The 23,688-nt window shown below is 42.7% G+C and overlaps 1 protein-coding gene across 1 annotated transcript; it reads left to right on the top strand.

Annotated features, from left to right (window-relative positions):
* Window positions 1-2,813: 2,813 nt before the first annotated feature.
* Window positions 2,814-13,821, top strand: OSGIN1 (oxidative stress induced growth inhibitor 1). The gene is made up of 6 exons (XM_080636821.1): window positions 2,814-2,932; window positions 7,164-7,266; window positions 9,754-9,890; window positions 10,155-10,346; window positions 10,672-10,763; window positions 11,442-13,821. The coding sequence occupies exons 2-6, from the start codon at window positions 7,182-7,184 to the stop codon at window positions 12,436-12,438; spliced, it is 1,503 nt and encodes a 500-aa protein (XP_080492947.1). The 5' UTR covers window positions 2,814-2,932; window positions 7,164-7,181; the 3' UTR covers window positions 12,439-13,821.
* The last annotated feature ends 9,867 nt before the right edge of the window (window positions 13,822-23,688 follow it).

Here is a 23,688-nt window from a genome sequence, read left to right as displayed (position 1 = left end):
AAGAGGCTCCACAACCTCTCTGGGCAGCCTGTTCCAGTTCTCTGTCACCCTCAAAGTAAAGATGTTTTTCCTCATGTTCAGATGGAATTCCCTGTGTTTCAGTTTATACCCGTTGCCCCTTATGGTGTTGCTGGGCATCTCTGAAAAAGAGTCTGGTCCCATCCTCTTGACACTTGCCCTTAAGATACATGTATGCATTGATAAAATGCCCTATTGGTTTTCTCTTCTTCAGGCTAAACAGGCCTAGCTCTCCCAGCCTTTCCTCATATGACGGATGCTTCAGTCCCCTAATCATCTTCATAGCCCTCTGCTAGATCCTCTCCAGTAGCTCCTTGTCTTTCTTGAACCAGGGAGCCCAGAGCCAGACACAGGACTCCACATGTGGCCTCACCAGGCTAAAGCAGAGGAAAAAGATCACCTCTCTCAGTCTGCTAGCCTTATACTTCCTGATGCACCCCAGGATACCATTGGCCTTCTTAGTTACAAGCGCACATAGCTGGCTCATTTGATGACATCTTGCTCATCTAGCTTAGTATCTGGTTTGGGGATAATGTTCCTTAGAGTGTAAGCTTTACTATTTTATTTTTTAAAGGAAAAAGTTTAAAGAACAAGGGAGAAACCCTTGCAAATAATTCATTTTACTGGCAGTTTCCATTTAAAGCTGACAAATCTATTTGTACCGTGTGTGATAGAGGTGTGTATTCCTTGGATCTCAGCTGGAATATAGTGCAATATACATCAATGAATGAGCCTGTAGATCAGTAGTTTAGGAGAGGTTTTTTTTCTCTACAAATCTAAAGCCCTCTGAAGCCCTTTAAATTTGTGTACCAAGAAAATGTTTTTGTCAGTTTGTGCACAGAAAGAAGCTAGAAACAGTCAACTGCATACTCTGACAGCTATGAATACAGGTAGTGCAAAGTCATGCTGGAAATCTCTATATAAGCTTTTTACATGCGCACTTAACTAATCTGAATGATACTGCTTGCAATAAATCATGAAGAAAATGTAAGTGAATCACAAAAATTTGTAGGTCAAGGGCTGACTGCCAGGCCAAGTGCAGATTGCACAATTATTTCCTCTTCTGGAAAGTTTGCTCAGGCAAGAGTGTTGAGCTGAATTATTTGTTGCTAGATAAGGTACACAAAAAGAAACCGTAACATTGGTATATATTCCATAGGGTGTGTTTGTTGAGATATCTATAAAAAAGAAGCCCCCAAATTGATGAATTCAATCGTCTTATTGTAGAAGCAAATAAAGGACAGTGGGTTGTTGTTGTACATGCACATTTTCCTCTAAAGAATTGTACTGTGTACAAAATAGATGCTAGAGCTTATGGTTTTTGGAAAGATATCCTGGCTTTATCTGCAGAGGTAATAGAGATTCTGGTTTTCCAAATTCTAGTGGGAAATGGAGAGGATCTCCTCCTTGTACAGAGAAGACAACTTTATTTCTGCAGGTTTGCATACACAGGTAGTATTCCTGATCTTACTGCTTATAAAGCCAGCCAAACCATTGTATGTTTTCCTCTTGTATCAATGGTATGAGCAAGTATGGACTTTAACATGTGTTCTTTAAAAAACTGGTTACAGGACAGTCTTAAATCACCTAACCAAATAAATATTGTAGTTTCTCTGAAAGCTTAATTTTTTTGCTTCACCAACATGGATACATTTGTTACCTGCCCACGAATATCTGAATAATGCATATAAAAGCCTTCTGTCAAAAAAATGAGTATGAGTTCTTTAAAAGCTCTGTGCAAACAAAGGCCCAGGCGATTTGAAAGAGACCTAAAAAAACCCGTTCCTCAGCTTGACAAGTATTTACCAAGTCAGATTTTCAGGGGGATCAGTGTTAGTTTAAATTCAAAATAAAACAATGGCTTCATATTTATTAAAACAAATTAATCTGGTGGAACTAAAATATATTATGAAGTATCCTGCTTTGATGTGGGTCAGAAGAGGATAGAATTCCTTCTTATGAACTGTTTTTATCTTTTATGTCACATGATTGAAAGTATGCATCTTAACTGGGTATCAGCAGTCCTTCTGATTCCCTGGAACTAGTAGCCCCAGAGATGAGAATATGCTTCACTTAAGACTTGAACTGAACACTTTGGCACAACTTTATTTCATTTGTTAAGGGCACTTTAAATTTAGCAACCTTAATAGATTATTCCACTGCATTGAGTAAGATACCAATATTCTCATCCAACGTGTTTTTTAAGTTTTACAGGCAAGTAGTCTGACTCCTTTTACTGCTACTGTGCAATAGGTTTGTAAGACTTCATCTCACTGAAGAAAAAACTAGAATTTTGACACCCACTGTATCTATTATATAATAATAAAAGGAAAATAAAACCACAAACTGTCCAAAGTAGGAAGAAAGTAATCACATTTTCTTGTCCTTTTATGGTCAAAATGATCATTGGCTTCATATAAAGCATGCAGTGCTACCTATCACTTTTGTTCCCATGTGCAATTATAACTAGCTGTTTTTCTTTTAAATACAGAGGAAAACCCCAGTTCTGCAACAGGAATCATTGGATTTTATGAAGTCTCACATTTTAATTTACCCTAAAGTTTAAAAAGGAAGGTATTTATTCAAAAGGACTTCTGCCATGCATGGCTCCTATAAGCCTGCTTTTGCTGTTGTTATGTAGTCAGCTGAACATTACTAAGAGGAAGATCACTACCTCATTCATTCACAAGCTGGGAAGGGAAATATTCTGCTGACTCATGCTTATAACTATTTTCTTTGCTCCGCCTTCGTTCATTTCAGCTCCTCCTCTCCTCTCTTCTTGCTGGTAGCCTACTATATTTAAACAGCTGCCTTAGAGCAGAGGGAGGATTTGAGGTTTGTAGTTTGGTTGGCTTTCCTGACTGTACAGGCATTTTCCTAAAGATCCCACTTCTCATCAGACCTACTGTTAAAGGTAAGAAGGCTGTAAGTAAATGTGGAGAGCTCTGTCTGGCATACTGTAACATTGCTTTTCTGAATATCACAGGGGTGTTTTTAGGAAGGTATTATTGTGAAGTTGAATTTTTTCCACATACTTGAATTGTGTTTGTGGGGTAACTGGCCTGGCATATAAGATGCAAGGGGTGAGGAGCAGGGAAATTTCTGAAACTTGTAGGAAAGTATAAAATGCAAAATCTGTTGAGATTTCTGCTCTTTTTTAAAAAAATAATGAAATTTTAGAAACTGCTGGTGAAATTAATGGGTTGATGGAGAAACGAAGCTGGAGAAAACTGTTGCCTTTCTTTTACAATTGTTCCTGTTTAAACCTGACTGTCATAGTAGCTTTTCAGTCTCTTCCATTATTTATTTACTGAATACCCTGCTGTCTTGAATTCTCCCCATGTACAGGTTACATTTGGTGGTCCTTACTTGAGCAAAAGTTTCATTGATGTCCTAGGGAGAACTGCTTGCATATGACTGTTGTAACTTGGCTTTTTATTTCTGCTGAAGATCACTTAATGTCATTGTCCTGCTAAATGCATCTTTGCTTTTTCTTTTACTCACTTAAAATCTGTTTCATTTGTGAAGCCTGGAGCTACTAGGGGCCACACTGACTGACTTTGTGAGTTATAGTCCCTCTGGGCTTAGAGCTGTGCTAAGAAGGTGTGGAGAACTTGGCCCAGAATGAGCTGGGTACTGTACCAAGCCAGAACTACAAGCCAGTATCCCATAGACACTGAAATGCTTCTTAATCAGCAAGGAGATAACTGTTAAGCTTGCAGCATGCTCCCAAATGAAGAGGAGGAAAAAGACACCCATTTAAACTAGGAAGCCTAAAGCAGGAGTCCAGCCTAAGATGAATGTCACTAAGTTGACTAAGTGTGAATGCCCAGCAGCTTACTCTACATAAAAGCAGGGTGAGAAGAGCAGTCTGGGGTTTCTTGCTAACTCAGGTTTTCTCTTGCTGGTAATTAATTCTGTATAGATTTGAAATGAACTTCAATGTCCTCTATGCTTTCCAGTAACCTCTGCAAGAACAGACTTTCATCTGCTGCACTGTATTAGTTGTACAGGTTATCGAGGTACATGTGGTCCCTTGATTCTAAGAGTAAAAAAAAAAAAAAATAAAATCCACCTTTACTTCAAATGGCAGTAAAAGTGAACATTTGGTCTGAAACTGAAATGCTCTGAGCTCAGTTTTACCCTCAGAAGTCAAACATTTAGCCTACAAGGTGGGAATAGCTACAAACAGGTTCAGCATCTGGTTTACTTTCTACTTAAGAAAGAAGCATTATCCACCATCTCTATGAATATGACAAATGATAGCTATAGGTTGTTGAAGGGACTTCTGTGTGTAGGGACATGCCAGAATAAACAGAAGCATCTCTGATGGTTGATCTTGTGTAAATAGAATTGTCTAGTGTCAAAACTTGAGGAAACAAAGCATGCAGCACTGATATGGTCATTTTGGGACCCAGATCCTGACTAAAACCATGGCTAAAAATGGTCATGTATGTGTATGGATCAAGTAATTTCACAGACTAACAGTTGTGCTCCTTTAGCCATTAAGGTTCAGTTTAATTACAGCAAATGCTCTTTCTTCATGTGTCAGAAGGTACAGAATGGAGGAGGAGAAGGAGGAGGGTGAAATGACGTTATCATTGAGCTAGTGGCTGCTGGCTTTGCTCTCTATCAGAGTGGGATAGGGTGGCATAGTGCAATGGCAAGGAGCCAAGGCAACCTTTCCTCTAAAGCAAACAGGACTGCCAGTCTGACTTCTATTGTCTTATGCCTTTTTGTTCCCTTCAGGCTCACCCAGAAAAAGGCCGGCACACAACAACATGACTTTGCACCCAAGTCTTACATGCGGGTTTGCAGGCTTGTTATTTATATGCTGGCTTTGCTGCTGTCCTGGAATACATGCTGTGTTGGGTTGGTTCAGCAGTCCTTGCTTCCAGCAAAAATCTCAGGGATGTTGCTGGGTTACCACCATCTACAGAGTGCATACAGTTTTTCCATGCATGCTGCTGCAGAGTGCTATGGAGCAGAAACCTGGAAGATTGCTTCCAGAGATTTTGCTTCCCTCTTCCAAACTCCTAATAGTTTCACAGAAACAAGATGTGCACTCTCTGTTAGGAAATATTAATAAGAACTTGTCTTCTTGTGTAGTACAGCCATGGAGAGGGATTTATTTGTTACCATGGAGAAGAAATCTTTGCTGCCCTTCAAATAGGTACTCTGGTTTAGCTAGTTTGAGGGGAATACCTGACTGGTCACTCCAGTGTCTTGTTCCTTTAGTGTTTCTGGCCATCCCAGGTGCTAGGACTGAACTCTACCAATTTTAACACTGGAGCTTTGTGATAGGGAATTATTTGGGGGTAAATTTACACATCAATCTGCTGAAGGTGGTGCAGGTTTTGTTTCATGTGGCAGAACCTACCCAAAAGGCTGGGGAAATACTTGGGCAGTTAAGCTGTGCTCCTGCAGCTACCAGGGTTGGATTAAATATGCCATAAAGGGATGATGCATGCCTCAGTATGGACACAACACACTGAAGTGTTCATCTTCCATAGTGCGTGCATCTACTTAATGAGTCTAAGGTAATTTAGGTTACCTTGAGAACTAAAGTTTTCTTGAAATCCAACTCTCTTCAAAGCCAGATGCTTGAAATAACTTGAATTTGAAAGCACTATTATGGTTTTAAGTGATTCTTGCCCTGTCAGGCAAAGTGTATGAGTCTTAGACTAATGTTTAGTTAAGTGGCAACAGGCAACCAGTAGATGTTACTAAACTGTGATCCAAAAGTTTGGACAAAGCTACGAGTTTGTATTCAGCCTGTAAGCCTTATTTTGTGCCTCTTTACCTGAATGAAGCCGGTCGTCATGGGGTCTAGCCCAGCAATGGCTGTATATTGGTGTATATTAGAATTGTCACATCCTTGCACTCAAATCCACTTACAAGATGACTCCTGAAGCCTGGGATTCTGCAAGTCCTGAACTGACCTGTGGATTTCTGTGTGCTCATTCAGTCACCAGGGTCTTACCACATTACTGTAGTTGCTGGTCATGTAAATGTCAGGCTTAAAGTGAAACATTACACTTGTAAGATGACATTTGCTGCAATACCTGTGTCAAAGACAGTGATGTGCCAGACCTTATGGAAGTGTGCAGTGTGCTTGCCAAAGATCTTTCTGCACTGAAAAGGGTGTGGGGAGCATGCTGTACTGAACAAAGTCAAGCCACTCAGTCACCTTTTTTTTTTTTTTTTAATTTAACTTTCCAAAATGAGAATAATGTCTTTATAAAAGGATCTATTCTCTGTAGAATAACCTAAAAGCTTATGCTGGATTTCAAAAATCTCATGTTTATTCTGGTAAAAATAACTTGTAACTCCTCTAGATTAGTGATGGTATAGTTGAATTCCCTGGAAAACTAAAGTCATTATTTGACATGGTGGGATTCCTGCAGGAATGACAAAAAAACTTTGATTTTTTTTTTTTATTAAATTAATTAAATATCTAAAAATTATTATTAGTTTTGCACATTACACTCTAATGACACCTTAGTCTCCAAGATAATTATGATGTATAATTTGTCTCAAGACTTGTTGTTATTTACTTGTTCAAACCAAGAACTCTATTTTCTGGAAAACTAGCAAAGAGGGCTCAGAAACTAAACTAACACTTCCCAAAAATCTCCTTAGAGACGGAATGGTACATATTTGAAAATGCAGTGAGATCTCCAGCCTTTGGACAGCAGTCTTGAGTAAATGCACAAATTGCTTTAAAAAGTATGAGCTGCTCATGATAATTATGACCATTTTCTACACAGTATGGGCAAAAGTGAAATTTTCATTAACAAGCTGCAACACTTCAGTTACTGTAGTCAGAAGGTTTCCGAAGTTGCCAGCTCTTCTGGAAGGACTGGAATTCATGTGTGGAAGCGAAAGATAAGGGTTCTCTCCTTTTTTTTTTTTTTTTTTTTTTTTTTTCTCTTTTGGTGATATATAATCAAGGAGTCATCCTTCTCTTTTGGGGGCAGGAGGAGAAAAAGATAAGGAGGCCTGTCCTGAGTGTGGAAGTGTAATGTGACTGTCTGTAATGCAAGGATAATGATCTAGATTCACCTGGGTTTGTGGGCTGTAGAAAGTCATGGCTTTTTTTAGTCAAAAAAAGTAAATAATTCAAAGCTTATTTGTTTTAACAGGTAGATTCCAGGATCTAAATGCTTCCAGACGGAAAGATGTATGCATTATTGACCAAACCCCAGAATAAGAGTGGGTTCAAGCCACTGCCTGTTGTGATCATAGGTAAGCTTTGTCTTGCCAGCATTACTGTGTTCTCTCATGCTGCTGTTGCTTTGGACTTGATGTCTGCAGCTTTTGTTCCAAGTGTACTTACTCAAACCAGAAATGCCTGACCACTGTTTCTGCATCCTTTCTGTAACAGCCAAACTCCCTCTAGTACTGAAAGAAAGACCACTAAGAGTTGTGGGAAGTAGAGGACCAGGTAGTTGACACACTAAAACACATACCTCTCTTTAAACAGTAAAATTGACAACCTTTTGGGCATCAGTTCAGCTGGGCCTGTTTTTTCTGATAGATATTTAGAAGGGTTTGAAAACTTTTACTACAGATAGTTGATCAACTTGCTATGAAGTAATGAGCCATAGTGCTTGTATTGGAGGTGGGTTTGTTTGATTATCTTTTTCCCCATTGTGTGTGTAGAAAGTGTTCCAGATGCTGTTAAAGTTTCTTGAAAATTTTCAGAGTTCTTTTAAAATGCAAGTCAGCTACACTGATTTTGTACAGATTTAATAGAATGGTAAAAATCTGTGGGTTTTCTACCAGTTTAGAAAGCGGGTTATGTAGTAACGGTCTTGTTTCCTTTGCAGGAGGGGAGCTTTGTAATGTGAGGTGATTGAGGAAAGCAGAAGTAGTGATGTCAGCCCCTTTCCCTCTGTGACTGATTGCAATCTGTGCTCCAGGGCAGGTGTTGGACCCTGTGTATCTAAGCATGTGTTTAAATGCCTTGTAGGGCTGGGCTCCTTCCTTATCTGTCACCTAATTTGTAGTACCCAGGAGATGTAGTCCAAAGTTAGAGCACCACATAAATCATGCTTAATTATCACTAACAGCAAGTTTGACAAGGTTACTACTATCAGCAGGTTCTAGTCTGAGAGCGACTTCGAACTGCCCAGTTGTACAAGCCTTTAGGTGGGAGAGAGGCTATTTTGGTACATCTCTTGTGCTATCCAGTGATCTGGTGTGGAAATCTCACTAAAGCGACAGAAGTACTGGTGTGCAGATGTGCACTCTGAGGAGGCTGTTGGACTGAAGCAGCTCAGCTATTTCAATGCAGCTGGACATTGCATGCAGGTTCAGGCCCTGCTTCCCCAGGCCCTGCTCCAGGAAGCCTGTGGTATCCCTCTGCTGTGCTGGCAATCTCATGAAAGCAGTTGCTTTCTAGAATAGTTTGAGCCCTAGAGGCAGCTGTCCATGTGACTGTCCATATCAAACAGATGTGGTTCACAGTAAATCCTCCCATGTGTTGCTGAGTGTTGTGCACTCAGGTGATTCAGTTTAGCTTAGGTACCTTCTTGTACTTCCTAAAGCAAAGTAGTAACCTGAAAAATGTTATATTTTACTACACCTGTGGTTTAGTTTGCTTTTGTTTTCTGTTGGTTTTGGATAACTTTCCTACAAGTGGAATATTCCAAACACTGACCTGCAGCTGCTGGTTCTTGCTCAGACTTTGGCCCCACCTGTGACACATAACTCAGCTCACTGTTGAGCTTTACAGCCTGAGCCTCCCTCTATCTCAGATCCACAAGCAGCAGCCTTTGCCCCAGTCACTCACACATGCAGCATGGGCAATGTGTCAACGCAGGCTGCTGTGTCACTTCAGCTCTCCTCCCCTACGTCGTCACTGCATTATGTAATGGTGGTTAGTCACATACTGGTGAGCAGCAATGCCTGAGCAGCCAGAGAGGCTGACACCTAGTTATGCAGACACTGTAAAATATTAAACATGCTGGAGAACAGCCATGGGAAAACTTTCCATGCGCTGCTCTCACTAGGCTTTGGAGTCACATAGATCAAGTTTTTTCCACTGGCTGTTGGGTGGTCAGCAGGAGTTCAGCTGTCCAGCAATCTGTTCAAAGTGCTATATTCTGGAGAGTTGTCTTGGCATGGCAGAGTGACATTTTCCTTAACACACTGCCTGCAGTACCATGATGGGGCTGATTCCTATTTGAAAGTGTCCCCAAGACCTGTTAGTCAAAACTGTTACTGCCAGAAACCCCTAATTTGTCACTGAGAAGAGCTGTTTCCCCTTCTCTCCAATAGTAACTCTCTTTTCTGGATTTACTCTGTATCCTGTGCGCCATGAACTACTCTGCACGGGTGTGAAATGTGCATCCAGGAGAGCTGAGGTCCCCAGTCCGTATGGGACCAGTTTCTAAACCTTTAAAGTAATGAGCAATAACTCAATTCATCAGCATCCTAGAGACTTCAAGCTTCAGGTGAGGTTAACCTCTGGCTTGTTTAACCCAACGTCTTTTCAGCAAGTTCTGAAGATCTTGCAATGCAAATAGGTGCAACTGAGGACGAGAAGGGGACATAAGGGTAAAATGACTCCCCAACTCCGTCCAATAGGTCAGTGGTCAACCTGGAATAGGAAGTCCCCTGTATCCATAGCAATGTTGTGTCCTTTGAATTGGTCAGGATATTAGAGCAGCCCATTGAGAAGCATTTCTGTCTGCAGAAGTACGAATTTTTCTCCATTGTCTTTTTTAGGGAATGGACCTTCAGGAATCTGTCTGTCATACTTGCTGTCAGGCTACATCCCATACTTCAAAAGAGACTGTCTTCATCCTCATCCCATTCTTCAGAAGAAACTGGAAGAGGCACGAGATATCTCCATTTTGGACCAGGTTTGTGTAAAGACAAACAGTATAACAACACAGTAAAGTACACAGACAGAATGAGCCTTAAGCAATGTACTTTTAGTTGTCCAGATTTCCCTTCTATGAAATGCCAGCATTGCTGCTAAGATCCTTGTGGTGGTCCTCAGTATCTATATGCCAGTAAATAAGCTTCACAGAAGACCAAGACCACTGGCTGGAAGCACTGGAGTAACAAGCAGTCTGCTGCCTAGCAGGACATGCATCTTGAGCATCTCTTCTGCCTCTCTTTAGGATTTGGAGTATCTGTCTGAAGGCTTGGAGGGACGATCCCACAGCCCTGTGGCTCTTCTGTTTGATACTCTTCAGCGTCCAGACACAGACTTTGGTGGAACGGCAGAATCTGTCCTCACTTGGTGGCATGAGACCGACAGAGCCATCCCCCATGTGGTCCTTGGCAGAAATGCTCCTGGAGGTGCCTGGCATGTATGTGAACTGAAGCCTTAGGTCTACATGTAGTAAGATAGCCAAATGTGTTGACTGAGAGGCAAAAGCTCCTTTAACATGCCAGTCAGCCACATCTGATTTTATGTATATAAACAAGCAAAAGTTTAAAAGGAAAAAAGCGTGAAATGCATTTATATTTCCAGTCTTGTGTTCTTTTTGGAGAACACAGATGGCTTCATGCATGAGAGCAGATCAGGGGAAATCACTGATTTCATTATCTGTGCCATATTGAAACATGACAAAATTGCATTTCACTTCTTATATTAAGTAACTGGAAGTCATTTTACTCTATTTTTTGTTCCAGTCTATAGAGGGCTCTATGGTTACCCTGAGCAGAGGGGAATGGATGGGGCTTCCAGATCTCCCATTCAAAGACTGGCTAAAGCAAAAGAAAAGGTAAGATACCTATGGTATGATTATTTGCAAACATCCAGAGGTTTGGGTATGTGGAGTGGAGTGGACTTCTTGAATGTAGCTACTTATCTGTTATAGATCATTCTATTGAGAGAAAGGACACCTTCCCACCCCCCAGTAAAAGTCCATTCTGCATTCAGGGGTTCAGGTAAAGTTGCAGTGCTGCTTGGAATGTGTCCTTAACAGCCACTAGAGAAATGGCTCACAGTGACCATGGATTCTGAATAAAGCTTGGAAAAGCCATGGTCATCCAAATTCTGTGTCTACTGCTGCTGTCCCAAATGACAAGTATAATCAGCTCAGCTACTGTGCAGGCTGAGATGCTTCTGCTCTTGATGTGTAACAGTCTTCAAGAGTCCAGGAGTTAAAAATGGAATCAAAACAAGATGTGAGAGGAAGACATAAATGAGAAACCATGTTTTTAGTGATGAGATTCATGCTAGAGGAAGCTGCCTCTGTTTAGCATCTTGTTGACCTCCGTGCTAGCTCTATATACCAGTGATAACTTTGCTGAAGTTAAGGAAACTAGTTAAGTCATCTCTGGTAGTGCAAGGATAGATGGCTTTAGTGGAAGAGGAAGTGGAAGTGGCAGTGGAAGAGGGGAGAAATTCCAGTCTCTTACTTAACTGCTGCTTGACCTTCATTTGTGTTATATTACAGAGGCCTCAGAAATAATAGAGCCACAGCAGAAGACATTGCTCAATATTACCAGCACTATGTGGTGAAGAAAGGACTGCAGAAGAATTTCAGATGCAGTACTGTTGTGACCTCTGTGAGGAAAGTGAGTGCAGGTAGCATCTCCAACCACACACAAGAAGATCGGCAAGAGAATAGTGATGACTCACTCTGGAACTTCAATGAGAAAAGCACAGAGGTCTTTCAGGTGGATGGCTTTTTCAAAACTATGAAAGGTGGTAAAGAACCCTTCTCCATCTATGCAGAGAATGTGGTCTTAGCTACCGGAACATATGATAGTCCTACTTGGCTTGGGGTCAAGGGAGAAAACCTTTCCTATGTCCATCACCAGCTGTCTGCCCTAGAGGAAGCAGTGAAAAATAACAGCATTGGCATCATGTCAGATCCAGTCCTGATTGTAGGTGCTGGTCTGACAGCTGCTGACGCGATTCTTTTTGCTCACCATTGCAATATTCCAGTAATCCATGTTTTCCGGAGAAAAGTCAGTGATCCAGGTCTTATTTTTAACCAGCTCCCCAAAATGATGTACCCTGAATACCACAAAATTCATCAGATGATGAAAGAACAGTCAGCTGCTTGTGCAGGGCCCTATGAATGTTATGTTAGCCTTCCTGAACATCATGTGCTATCCTTTGGCAAGGACAAGAAATGTATCTTTCAAGATAAGAATGGCCACCAGAAAGTTTATAAAATTTCCATGGCTCTTGTTTTGACTGGCTCAAACCCCAACCTCTCCTTTCTGCCAAATAATGGCATTGACTTGGCAATGAACAGCAGCCAACCGGTCAATCCAAAGAGGAATCCTATAGATGTTGACCCATTCACCTATGAGTCCACCCAGGAGAAAGGACTTTATGCTCTAGGACCTTTAGCTGGAGATAACTTTGTACGTTTTGTACAAGGAGGGGCGCTGGCTGTTGCCAGCTCTCTGTTAAAGAAAGCAAACAAAAATCCCCCCTAACAAATAACATCCCTATGCTAACTGTGTCTGAATGGGTTACTGCTGTTTTCTTGGAGAAGCAACTCATCTGATTTGTACGTCCTCAAATGTAAAGCCCACTCCTGGTATTCTCCAAGGTTCTCCAGAAAGTTACTAAGTTCTTGCTGAGTTATTTGAGAAAATTAAGTTACCAAATAGAGTGGGTTTCACAATGGTAGTGCCTTCAACCCATGGGGATCCAGCTCCTTGCATGCATTGCTGTGCATAAAGGCTGCAGGGGCTTTGGATCTTGTGCCTGGAAAAGTAGAGGGCAAGACAGTGATTGCTTTTCTTTGTAACACCTTCCAGATTACTGATAATTGAATTGTGGAACAATCAATTTTTATTATTTCCAGATGGCAGGCTGACAACCCTGTGTATGTCAGTGTCATACAGTGTTTTTTCAAAAAATGAAGTAAGCTGTTGTGGTGTTATTTGCTCCTGTGCCTTGGCTGTATGGTCCTATTAGACGAGAAATGACTGACAGATTCTTCAGGTACCTCTCTGGCATGTGAAGTGGTACTCTGCAAATCAAAACTGACATCAAAGAGTCAAACTGTATTGTCTCACTGACAGCAGCAGCAAGCAATATGCAGTATCTTTTTAATCAAGAGATTCCTGTGATGATGGTTTTTCCTTCTTGAGAAGAAATGGTACTGATTTATAAACACTTCATTTACCATCTTGCAGCTTCTACTTTCCAAATCCTAAAACTGCAATTGGCAAATTCTTGGCAGCTGCTGTTGAAGACAGCAGAACTAAAGGGTGCTACTAGTCTGTCTTGTAACCACCCAGGTACTGTATGGGGCTTCTGCTGCACAGCATTTCAGAAAGATGCAATATGTTATATATTATATGAAATTGTAATGTGATTTTTTTAAAAAATAGTATTATTTGTGTAAAGGGGAAATTGGCACAGTCACTTTTTGATAGCTTTATGATGTATATAGCAAACTAGTTTTCTAAAAGATTTTTATTGGCAAAATATTTTGTTACAGGCTTTCAGTCAGCATTTTGAATGAGCTTGGGTAGAAGGGAATGATGCCTTAATGTTGCAAACAGGATTCTCAACAGACCAACAGGGCCTTCATACCTCCCACAGGAAAAAAAATCTGTCTCAGAGCTTTGAGATACTTGACATAAAGACAGACTTTGCTCCCTGTGCTGTGCTGAAACTCACTGACATGACAGGATACTTCTGAGCCTCTGGAAAGCTCAGTATGGGGAGACAATGGCAGTTTGTAGATGAATCAGCCTCAAGCTGATGTATAAGGAGCTTGTCTGTGGTGTTGCTGTATCATACTTGAGTATTTTTCTACTGATTATTCTTGCATGAAATTTTTCAATAAAGGGATTCCAGACTTAGTCTCTGTGTGTTTTTTATTTCTGATTTTGAATCTCTGACCCAGAGATCTGATGAACTTTTCATCAGCTTCCTGGCAAGCACCAGGGTGTGCCTTGTGCTTGCCAAATCGTATGTCTTTCAGCTCCCTAAGAGAGATGAACTGATACACTTTTCACCCTGCCTTATGCTCCTCTTAGGAGATTAGGTCCAAAGTAGTGCAAGATTGTGCTGTTCCACTCCTGCACTTGGCCTTGCTGGAAGAAAAAAAAATCAGTGATCAATGTTCACCTTTCTAAAAACACCTAGGTCTCAAAATCCTGCATCAAAAACAGAGGGAAGCACAAAAACTAAAGGGCATCTTCAAAAAACAAAGGGGCATCAGAGTGTGTTGGGAATAAGGGCATAGAACTGGTGTGAAGTGAAATGCTGCTCTTACCATCTCTGAGGTCAAAGTTGCAGTGTTTGTGCTGATCATTCCTGTATTCCACATTGTATTATGCTGATCTAATTTGGCCTGTACTGGGGAGCTCCTAACCAGTGCAGCAGCCTGTGTCAGTGGAGCTTGGGTGGCTGTGTTTTAAATGGCCAGCTTTCTTGCCCAAAAGGGATGAGCTGATTATAGGACTGGAAAGGGAAGTGGTTTTTCAAAACCGATGCTTAGGAAATATCCTACATTCTGCCCCAGAGGAATATCAAAGCAGAGGATATCAAGAGCAGAGGTGAGGGCTTACTCAGAGAGTCCTCAGGACAAGGCTGTGAAGTGCTAATCCAAGTTGCCATTCTGTATCCAGGGAGGCAAATATGAATTATTGTTCCAAAAAATCAACTATGAGAGTCAACAGATATCACCTTCGTTAGTTGTGGAATTCACCCCTGCATTACAACCTTGACCTACAGCGTGTGATAGGACCAGGAAAAAAGTCTCCTTATGGAGTTTTGGGTGTGTGTATCACGTTCCATCTGTGGAGATGCTGAATACTTTCCTCACTGTTTGCAGCATTGCATGTGAGGGCCAGTTGAGAGGTTACCTTGGTAAGTTACTGGCTATTTAAAATTGAAGACCACTCTATTTCATTTCTTTGTCCCCTGCAAGTCCTTTGGTGTCCTCTCCATGCTGCTCAGTGAGAACCTTCTGCAGCTGCGGTGACCAGAGTAGGTCAGTCTAGGAAGCCTCAAGCAACTTCCCTGCTCTGCTAAATTCACATGGAACAGTTTGAGTTTTTCAATCAGATCTCTGGCTGCTGCTGAGAGATGATGTTCATCACTCCACAACAAGGGCTCCATGTCAGGCACCTCTTTTCTGTCCTTAAGGGCTCCTCAACCTCCTTTGGTTTCCTCCTTGAACTGATCAGTCCCCAGTTTGTGTTTCTGCAGAACAAGTTCCTGAGACCTGCTGGTGCTTGCCAGGAACAGTAGGAAAATTATGAACCCATAACAGAAACAACGATTTGAAGTTTACCAACAAGACAAAAAAAAAAAAAAAAAAGAGAAATAAAGACTTGTGGTTTTTTGCTTTTATTGTGCTGGTGAGTCCTTGTAGTCAGGGCTGATGTGTTTTAAATAAACACACTTGTGGGTGCGGCAGAACTGTCTGTGCAAGCCTAAACTCAGGCACCTTTGGTTATGCAATTAATGTACAAACCTACTGCTTCTACTTTTTGCCTTGGTGAAGGACTTCTGAGATGTCAGAGCATGTTCATTGTGAGCTTTTGCTTCTTAAAAGAAGGGTACCTTCTTAAAAAATCAGATTTTTCATGTATCAACTGGATTGAAATTTTTTCTGTAAAATAATCTTGGGAACCCCTTTGGTTGTTCGCTTCCTTTGGCCACTCTTCTGTCTATAAGCACAGGACTAAATCTAGCTACATCTTCACAGAATCATAGAATGGTTTGGTTTGGAAGGGACCTTAAAGCTCACCCAGTTCCAGCCCCCTGCCACGGGCAGGGACACCTTCCACCAGACCAGGTTGCTCCAAGCCCCATCCAACCTGGCCTTGAACACTGCCAGGGATGGGGCAGCCGCAGGGTAACCTGTGGCTGGGGCCTCACCACCCTCACAGGGAAGAACTTCTTCCTAAGGTCTGATCTAAATCTCCTGTCTGCCAGTTTAAAGCCATTCCTGCTTGTCTTGTCAATGACCACTATTTAAAAGGTCTACAGAGCATTATGATACATTGCAAATCTGAGGACTGCCTAAGTCTTAGCTTTGTAAGGACCCTTAGGGACCTGTCAGACTGTTGCAGAGAGTGGTGGCTTAAATCAACCTGCTTTGTTTGTGAAATACAGATGTTTGTGGGCAGGCCAGCAACCAGTGACTGCTAACCGTCAGCTCCTGAGGCTGTGCTAAACTGCTTGTAATTGAGAAGCACTTGCGGGGATGGCTTCTAGCAGAAGGGATTTCAAGCTGGAACCAAGCCTGGAGACTCCAGGGAAAAACATCTGAATTCCAGGGCTCTGAAGCAAGCTGCGAGGGTGGAAGCAAGCTCATGATTAGAGAGTGGCTAAATGGGGAGTAAGAAAATGGAGCACAAATTTTGTTGCTGTTGTTGGCTGGATCCTGCCTTCTGCCAGAGCCTAGAAAGCTGTGTGGATCTGCTGTCCAAGAAGAGTTTTCTTTGCTGTCGCTAGGGACCAAGCCCTGAAGGCCAGGACAAAACCTGGATCCTCTGCTATGCAGCTTGGAGACAGATTCTGCTCTGATGTGAGGGAAAGAAAAAATCCTATCGTATTTCTGCCTTTGGCAGCATGACTGTGCCTTTCTGCTCTATACGGGCACCCACATTACAAAGGTTGGCTCAGAGAAGCAGGACTTACTAATGCATTGATTTACAGGAGCCTGCCTGAGGAGAGGCAGAGTAAGCCGCTCTCATGAACTTTCTGTGAAGGAAGCATGGGTTTTGTTTTCCAGCCCAATTTTTGCTGGCTGTATTCATTTCTTGGAAGCACTGTTGACAGTTCAGCTTGATTTTACAGCTATGCCGCAGCAAGCTGGAACCGAGGGAAAGGAGGGGAATCCTGAGCCAAGCAGCATACATGCACAGAGAGCATGGCCCTGCTCCACAACTGGCACCACTGTCAGCTGAGAAACCTGGTTTGGAAGGTGAAAGCACTATTTATTTAAGGTATTTACCCCACAGCTGAATTTCCACATCTCGGTCTCACTGTAAGTGAAGGGGCTGGTGAAATAACTACAGGAAGAACCTTTACCAGCTGGGACACAGCTGCAAGTTGCTGTGGTCCCCAGGCCAAGCCAGGGTGTTTGATTACAGCCCAGCTATCTCTGGGTGTAAACAGAGCTGGTCTGGCTGCAGTGTTAGATCAGGGCCAGGGCAGAAGGGGATTGCTTGGTGAAATAGTGGTCAACTGCAAGCTGGGAATGAGAAGGAGGTTCAACAGAGGTTGTGAGTGTGTAAGATTACTGCTGATGACAAAGTGTGGATTTGGGGATATTACATTGGGTAAGTCTCCAACTTCGATTTGTGCCTTTATAGCCCACTGAACCTTTTGCCAAAGAGGCAAACTCGAACCAGAGGACAAGCAAAGGGCAGGATGAAATAATTCCTTTAATGGCAAAGAAATAGAAAATGAGGAGAGCTGTGCTTTTTTACGAGACCACAGACACAGTTTCAGGCCTAAAATATTCATTCCTTTTGAGAGCCAGGTCCAGAGGAGCAAACATCATTTGCAACTTGGCATTAATACCCAAATTATCCAGTATTACAGTAACTCCGAGTCAGCAGAGGTCTTGGAGGCATAAGTAGCTTTCAGAGCTAATAAACTGGCCAACAGACCTTTCAACTGAAAAGGCCAGGGAACTTGTATGTCAGAAAAAAATTCCTTGGGGTAATAAATGGGCTTTCCAGTTTAAACATTAAGGTCTAACAAAACCAAGCAAATGACGAAGTGGTGGGATGCTTAATGCAGATGACTCGGTGGCTGCTGTGCCAGGAGCACTGTAGGCTGTGCCAGATTCAGCCTGCCCTCACAAGGCATCCTGCCTGGGGACCAAAGGGAACACAGGGGGTGTATGGCCTTGGCCAGAAGGAAACAAATACATGTAATGGGCATCATGACATGGTTTATCTTCCTAAGCTGCAGCGGCTGCTGTAAAAATGGTGAACAAACACGAAGTTAACTTGGCAGTGTCGTTTCTAAGCAAATTTGAACTAATGGAAGTCTATGCCATGTTAATACCTTGCGCTATGCAGCTTAGTTTTCTTTGTCTTCTTTTTTTCAATCTGGTGGCTGGGATGCCAGTGCTGGATTTACTGTTTTACTCAACAGCAGCCTGGGAAAAGAAGCAGCAGCAGCAGACGCTTACATGTCGTGGCTCAGGGCTAGAAGGATTTCATAGCCCATGCTTCGCAGGTGGGATGTTCTGTGGGCTTGCTCCCACAAGGGTAGTAGTGACAGTCCTGCCCGGGCATGGATGGGTGTCTGCATAGGCTTGGGGGCTGTGTGAATGGGAGAGTTTCTGCCGGGTCTGACCCTACATGTGTAGAATGCAAGGAAAGTGAAACTGGATATATGGGGTATTCACTCCTCACCAGTTTTCCTGCAGCTGGTTGGGATGAACCGTGTCAGCATGACCCATCCTGGGTGCTGGGATGAGAACACCAATTCCAAGCTCAGATGTTGCAATTGAAGTTTTCCTTGAGCCCTTTCCAGTACCTGCTTGCCAAACTTCCTTTCACAGGGGTTGCCGGAGCAGCTTTCCTGTAAATGTTGCTCTTATCACGGCAGCTGCTCACGAAATTTAGGAAATTGATGTGCAATGAGATACATGAGCAGCAAGAAGGAAGGGTTGCGTTTTGTATGAATGAATTACATGTGATTGACACTGCCTGAAGTACCTGAAGTAACCTATGTGCAAAAATGTATCTCATCCTTCACTTCCATGAAGTTTAAACAAAAGAGATTTCTCAGGAGCATTAATAACTGGTAATATTAATTAATAAGATGGCTAAAGGCAGCACGTTAAAGAAGGCAGCACGTTAAAGAAGGCAGCACACAACCTCTGTGAGATACTGACCTGATAAAATGTGTAATAGTAAGAAGGTTTTCTCCTCAAAACAAAAGCTTTAAAATCCTCCCTGTTTTACTCTGAGGTGGCAGTAAGACTTTTGGAAATTTTTCATTAGGAACAGACACAAACCAGTGTTCGATTGGATTTTTAGCGGAGCCTCAGACACAGCGCTCTGATATTGCGATGAGTGCTGTAACCTCTGGGATTTTAGGGTGATTTCTGGTTCCTTTTTGGCTAGCACTTCTACCTCAAGGATGAGAGACAGCTCTAGATTTGTGTTTCACCAGAACCAATTTCTTCCCCTGCATGTTTCTGGTTTCGGTGAAGCGGTGTTTGCAAGAAGCAGAAAAAAGGTCCCAGGCAATGCTGTGGAGGTACCTGTGCAGCAACCACTAGTCCCATTTTATAGTTAAGGTGACTGTCATCCTTAGGGTAATATAAATAAGTTCCCATTCCTGAAAATATAAACATTTATATAAACATTTTTCAGGAAGGTGGAGAAGCAGGTGTCTGAGAAAAATATAAAGTTATATAAACCAGTGTTACCTCTCTGATGTAACACTCCAAATGCCTTATCCACTGAGTAATCTGGATATGATATAACAGGGGAGCTGGCCGAGAGCCGGTCAAGTGAAAAGTTCTCACCCTGAAACAAAAGAAAGCAAGTCAAAGGGAGGTGGAATTGCCCGTTCCCAGGCTGCCTGTGTCCCCTGTGACCTTCCTTGAATTCTGTTACATCCATTTGCAGCAAATTTTATTTTTTTCCCCCCTTCCTTTACACGATGTAATGGATACCCTTCCATCCATGCGCTGGGGAATGGCTTGCTGCAGAGGAAGCGATGTGGCTCCACTGGATCAGATCCCTATTTGCAAGCAGACTGTGTGTTACTTTCCCAGCTTTAGGTGAAGAAAATTATAGGGCTTTGGAAGCAATCCCACAGCTAAAACAATAAAGTCTTACTCTAGTGGAATATCATTAAGGATGGATGAACCACCTTTCCCCCTGTCCTCACATAAGCTTCTGAACACTGCACTGATAAAGGAAGCAGAAATGCACAGGATAGAAGTGTTTATTCTGTTAAGGGCCAAATGCCTGAGCCCCAAATTCTCACTCTTTCTGAGGCTAGAAAGTCCCAATGGCTCCTGCTTGGTGGAAGAACTAGTACAAAACATTTTCCGTATGGAAACACAATTTCCATGTTCTCTTGATTCCCTAATACTCAGATTTGTCAGGGTGATGATTCATGAATTATTTAGTACTTTGAAGTTTGTATTACATGGAAAAAGCTCAGCAAGCAGGATGTTCTGTTTGATCATACCTTGAAACTGCCACTGTATGTGTTGCATATGTTGTATGTGCATGTATGCATGTGCATACCTTGAAACACATGCCACTGCATGTGTTGGGTTTTTCTTTTCCAACAGCTCTTACAATAACAACTGGGAATTACATTCTCAATAAACAGGAAGGAAATCTGATTGCTGGCCAAGTTTGGCTTCAAAATCCTTACAGTGGGCTGCAGATAGGCAGCCACCCCAACTGCAGGAAGGATTGGACATGTCCTAGTAATGGACAATGACTAGTGATGGACAGTCATCACTAGTCACTGGTTCAGCAAACAGGGATTGTCCAGGTTGAGGAGCTGAAGGAAAGCCTTTAACAGGGCAGCAAAGATGTAAAAGGCTGAAAGAGGACAAGCCTGAAGAAAATGAACTATTTGAGGAAACTTCCTTGGATTTGGACTGGAGGATTTGAAAGTGGCAACTGTGGCAGTGTGCTGGCATGATCAGCCCTTCCGCCACTGGTGGTTTTCTCTAGAGGCTCTGCTGGTGCTGAAGCAGCAACTAGCTAGGCCTGGGCTGCATTTTCTTGCTCTTCTTTAGATGAGAAATGCAGAACATTCGTGGAGAAAGAACAATGAGGTTATTACAGGGAGCTGGGAAATACTGTTGCTTTGTATTAATAGCAGGCATTTTCTAGGGATGCTTAACTGCCCTTCATCAACACCACACAGCCCCTGCATGAAGTTGGTTCCTGCTGTATTTTCAGTCTGGGAAGGGCAAGCAGTTTCCTGTGCTTCACTGTCGTGTAAGGTGGTGTGTTCAAACTGGCCTTCCTGGGAGCCACAGATGCCTTTTTCTTTCTGGCTTTTCTCTCCATTTTTGCCTGTCATAAACTTAAGTTACATCAAGAACCCTTTCAATGCAGGTCACAGGTGAGCATCCTTGTGCTGATTTAAGAAGTGCAGTATTGTATTTATTGCAGTCTGCTTGCCCTGGGTGGAACTGCCAAGCCTTCCTCCCTGGCCAGCTTACCTGCTACCATGACTGCAATGAATGGTGCTTATATTCCAGTAAATATTAAAAGAAATCACTGTTTATTTGCTGAAGGAACGGCCCCAGATACAGCCTCCTGGCAGTATCTAATCTAGCTGTCAGAGCTGCAGGGTACTGCCCATACTTCTAGATATTTCGTGGTTGATACTGGGCCAGGCTGTTACCCAAATGTATTGTATCATGAGGATTTTTTTTTGAGGTTGGCATGTGAACCATCAACAGAGATCAAGCACAAGCAGCAAGTTGTTCTGGTGGAGGATGAATACATGATGGTGTTATATTGTCATAATTTCAGCCTCAAAAGTTATTGAGAAAGCCTCCTCTTGGCAGATGGACTCATAAACGTATTAGCCAACACAAAAGCTTTTGTATTTTGCCTTAAAAATGGATCATCCAGCACTTCCCTGCAGTGTGCCAGGGCAGGTGAGCTTTGGCGTGTGTAGGGGTGGGAGTAGGAGGCAGCTTTGCTGTCAGGGATGTTGTGATTGACAGCACAGAGCTTGCCAGCACAACAGAATATAAGTAAGATCCATAAGCTGGGGAAGAGGATGGGTTAGTAAGCCAGCATCATCCATTTTCCAAATCTCAGATGTCTTCCTAGAGGGACTTTTCCCCAGCTGGCTCAGGATCATGATGTGTGGCAAGTTGTAATTCCAACCAAATGCCTCTGGCAGCTATTGGTGATTCATCTACCTGATGTTCGAATTTCCTAGCAACACGATTAGTCCCAGCAACACACAGCTGGTGCAGCCATGCCAGCCCAGGGGGCCTTGCAGGTACCCAGGATCTTCTTACTAGGCTTGGTCTCCTCTCCTCTTCCTGCTCCATTTCTCCCTAAGCCAACAGCCCCTGTGTCCTCCAGCTTGCTGGCACTTTGGGACTGAACCATGCCTGCTGCTCTCAGGAGTAGTTGTGGGAGACTCACATCTCCATTCTGCACTCAAAGTCTGTATGTAATTTACGTTTGCAATGGGCCATTAAGGTGTGCTCTATTGCTTCACAGCCTTAGAGAATATATAGTGACACAGGAGCGTTGCACTGAGAGTCTGTCTGCTGGAGGTGGAATGGTTCTCAAATCTATAATGGGCTTCTGGAGGCACCTGCTGTAATCCTGGAGGCAGAGGTGAAGCAGTAAATCTGTGGTTCCAAGTGTGCACCTAGTCAGGTGGAAAACATTAAAACATTACTGCAAGGAAACATTACTGGAAGGAAACATTACTGCAAGGCACCAGATTTATTCCGGAGACAGCAGGTGAGTGCAATGGGGGAATCCTTATAAAATTGTCCAGAAAAAAAGGAAACCCAATCAAGAATCTGAAAGAACTCCTGGATGCAACCCACAAGCATTGTTTTCTCTGCCAGGAAGAAAACCAGAGATTCAGGTAGCTTACCTCACTGCAGTTCAAGATTTCTGTATTTCTGCAGTCATTGACACAAGCGTTTCCTGCTATTTAATATAGCCACTCTCAGCAAATTTAATATAGCCACTCTTGACAAATCTGAAGTGTCACCTGAAGAATGCTGCTGGGAGGCTTGCAAGCAGATACCCAACATCCCACCAGATGTTCATGCTTCCTGGAGGTCCAGCATAAAAAACAGGCTTCTATCACATGAGAGTTGGTGCTAAGGAACCCAAGAAAGAAAATTCTCCTTTTGAGACAAAGCTTGCTGCAATGAATCTAGACTATTTGGATATATAGCATGGTTCCATTTAATAGCTCTATTTCTGCCATTTTCAGGGGAAAACTCACATGGTAAATAATTAGCTGCATATTTCTGTCAATGTGTCTCATACCGCATTGTTTCCTACTGAAATATATGGACCATCAGGTGCAGTTAGAAACTGAGAATGAATGCGTCATTGGAAATACATTACAATAGGTCTTTTACCACTTAATTTTATGGTTTGCTTTGGATCTTTTCCCCTTGATCTTCCAGAAGTTACAAAGTTGGAGTTACCTGAAGTTATTTGCTACCCCTGAGTCTTGCTAGCTGAAATCACTAAGTAGCAGACAGAGGAAGGATAGACCCTGCCTGATATCTACTGCTTGTGCTGGAAGACTGGTGCTTAGGAGCCCACAGAAGATGCTGTTCTCTGCAGGGCAGAGTGCTCTGCATGTTGCCCTGGCAGCAGGAGAAGGCAGACAGGGCTTTGCCAGTGATGGTCAGGGTGTTTGCACAGGAACAACGTGGAGATCTTTTCCATCATGAGATTTTGGACATTGTATGGTGTAATGATGTGGGTATGGACTGCACAGACATGTTTTCAAGCAGGTGATTAGCTGTCATGCCAATTCCAAAGCACCGATCTGAACTTGCACAGAGCAGTAAAGCTGTCAGGACAGGTTTTGCTGGGAGACAGTTTCAGGCTTCTGAAGGTGTGATTCAAACCCCAATTAAGAGGATAAAACCTCTAGGCTGTGTGTGACTTGGGATGCAGTTGGTGGTGGGAAGGTCAGAGCTGGGATCTTTCATTCGCGATCAGGAGCTGATGGGTGGGATAGGAGTGACAGGGATGCCAGCG

This window comes from Psittacula echo, assembly GCF_963264785.1.
Source record: "Psittacula echo genome assembly, chromosome: Z".
Taxonomy (NCBI): Eukaryota; Metazoa; Chordata; class Aves; order Psittaciformes; family Psittacidae; genus Psittacula; species Psittacula echo.
The sequence above is the reverse complement of the archived record's forward strand: the minus strand, read 5'-3'. Positions and strand labels throughout refer to the sequence as shown.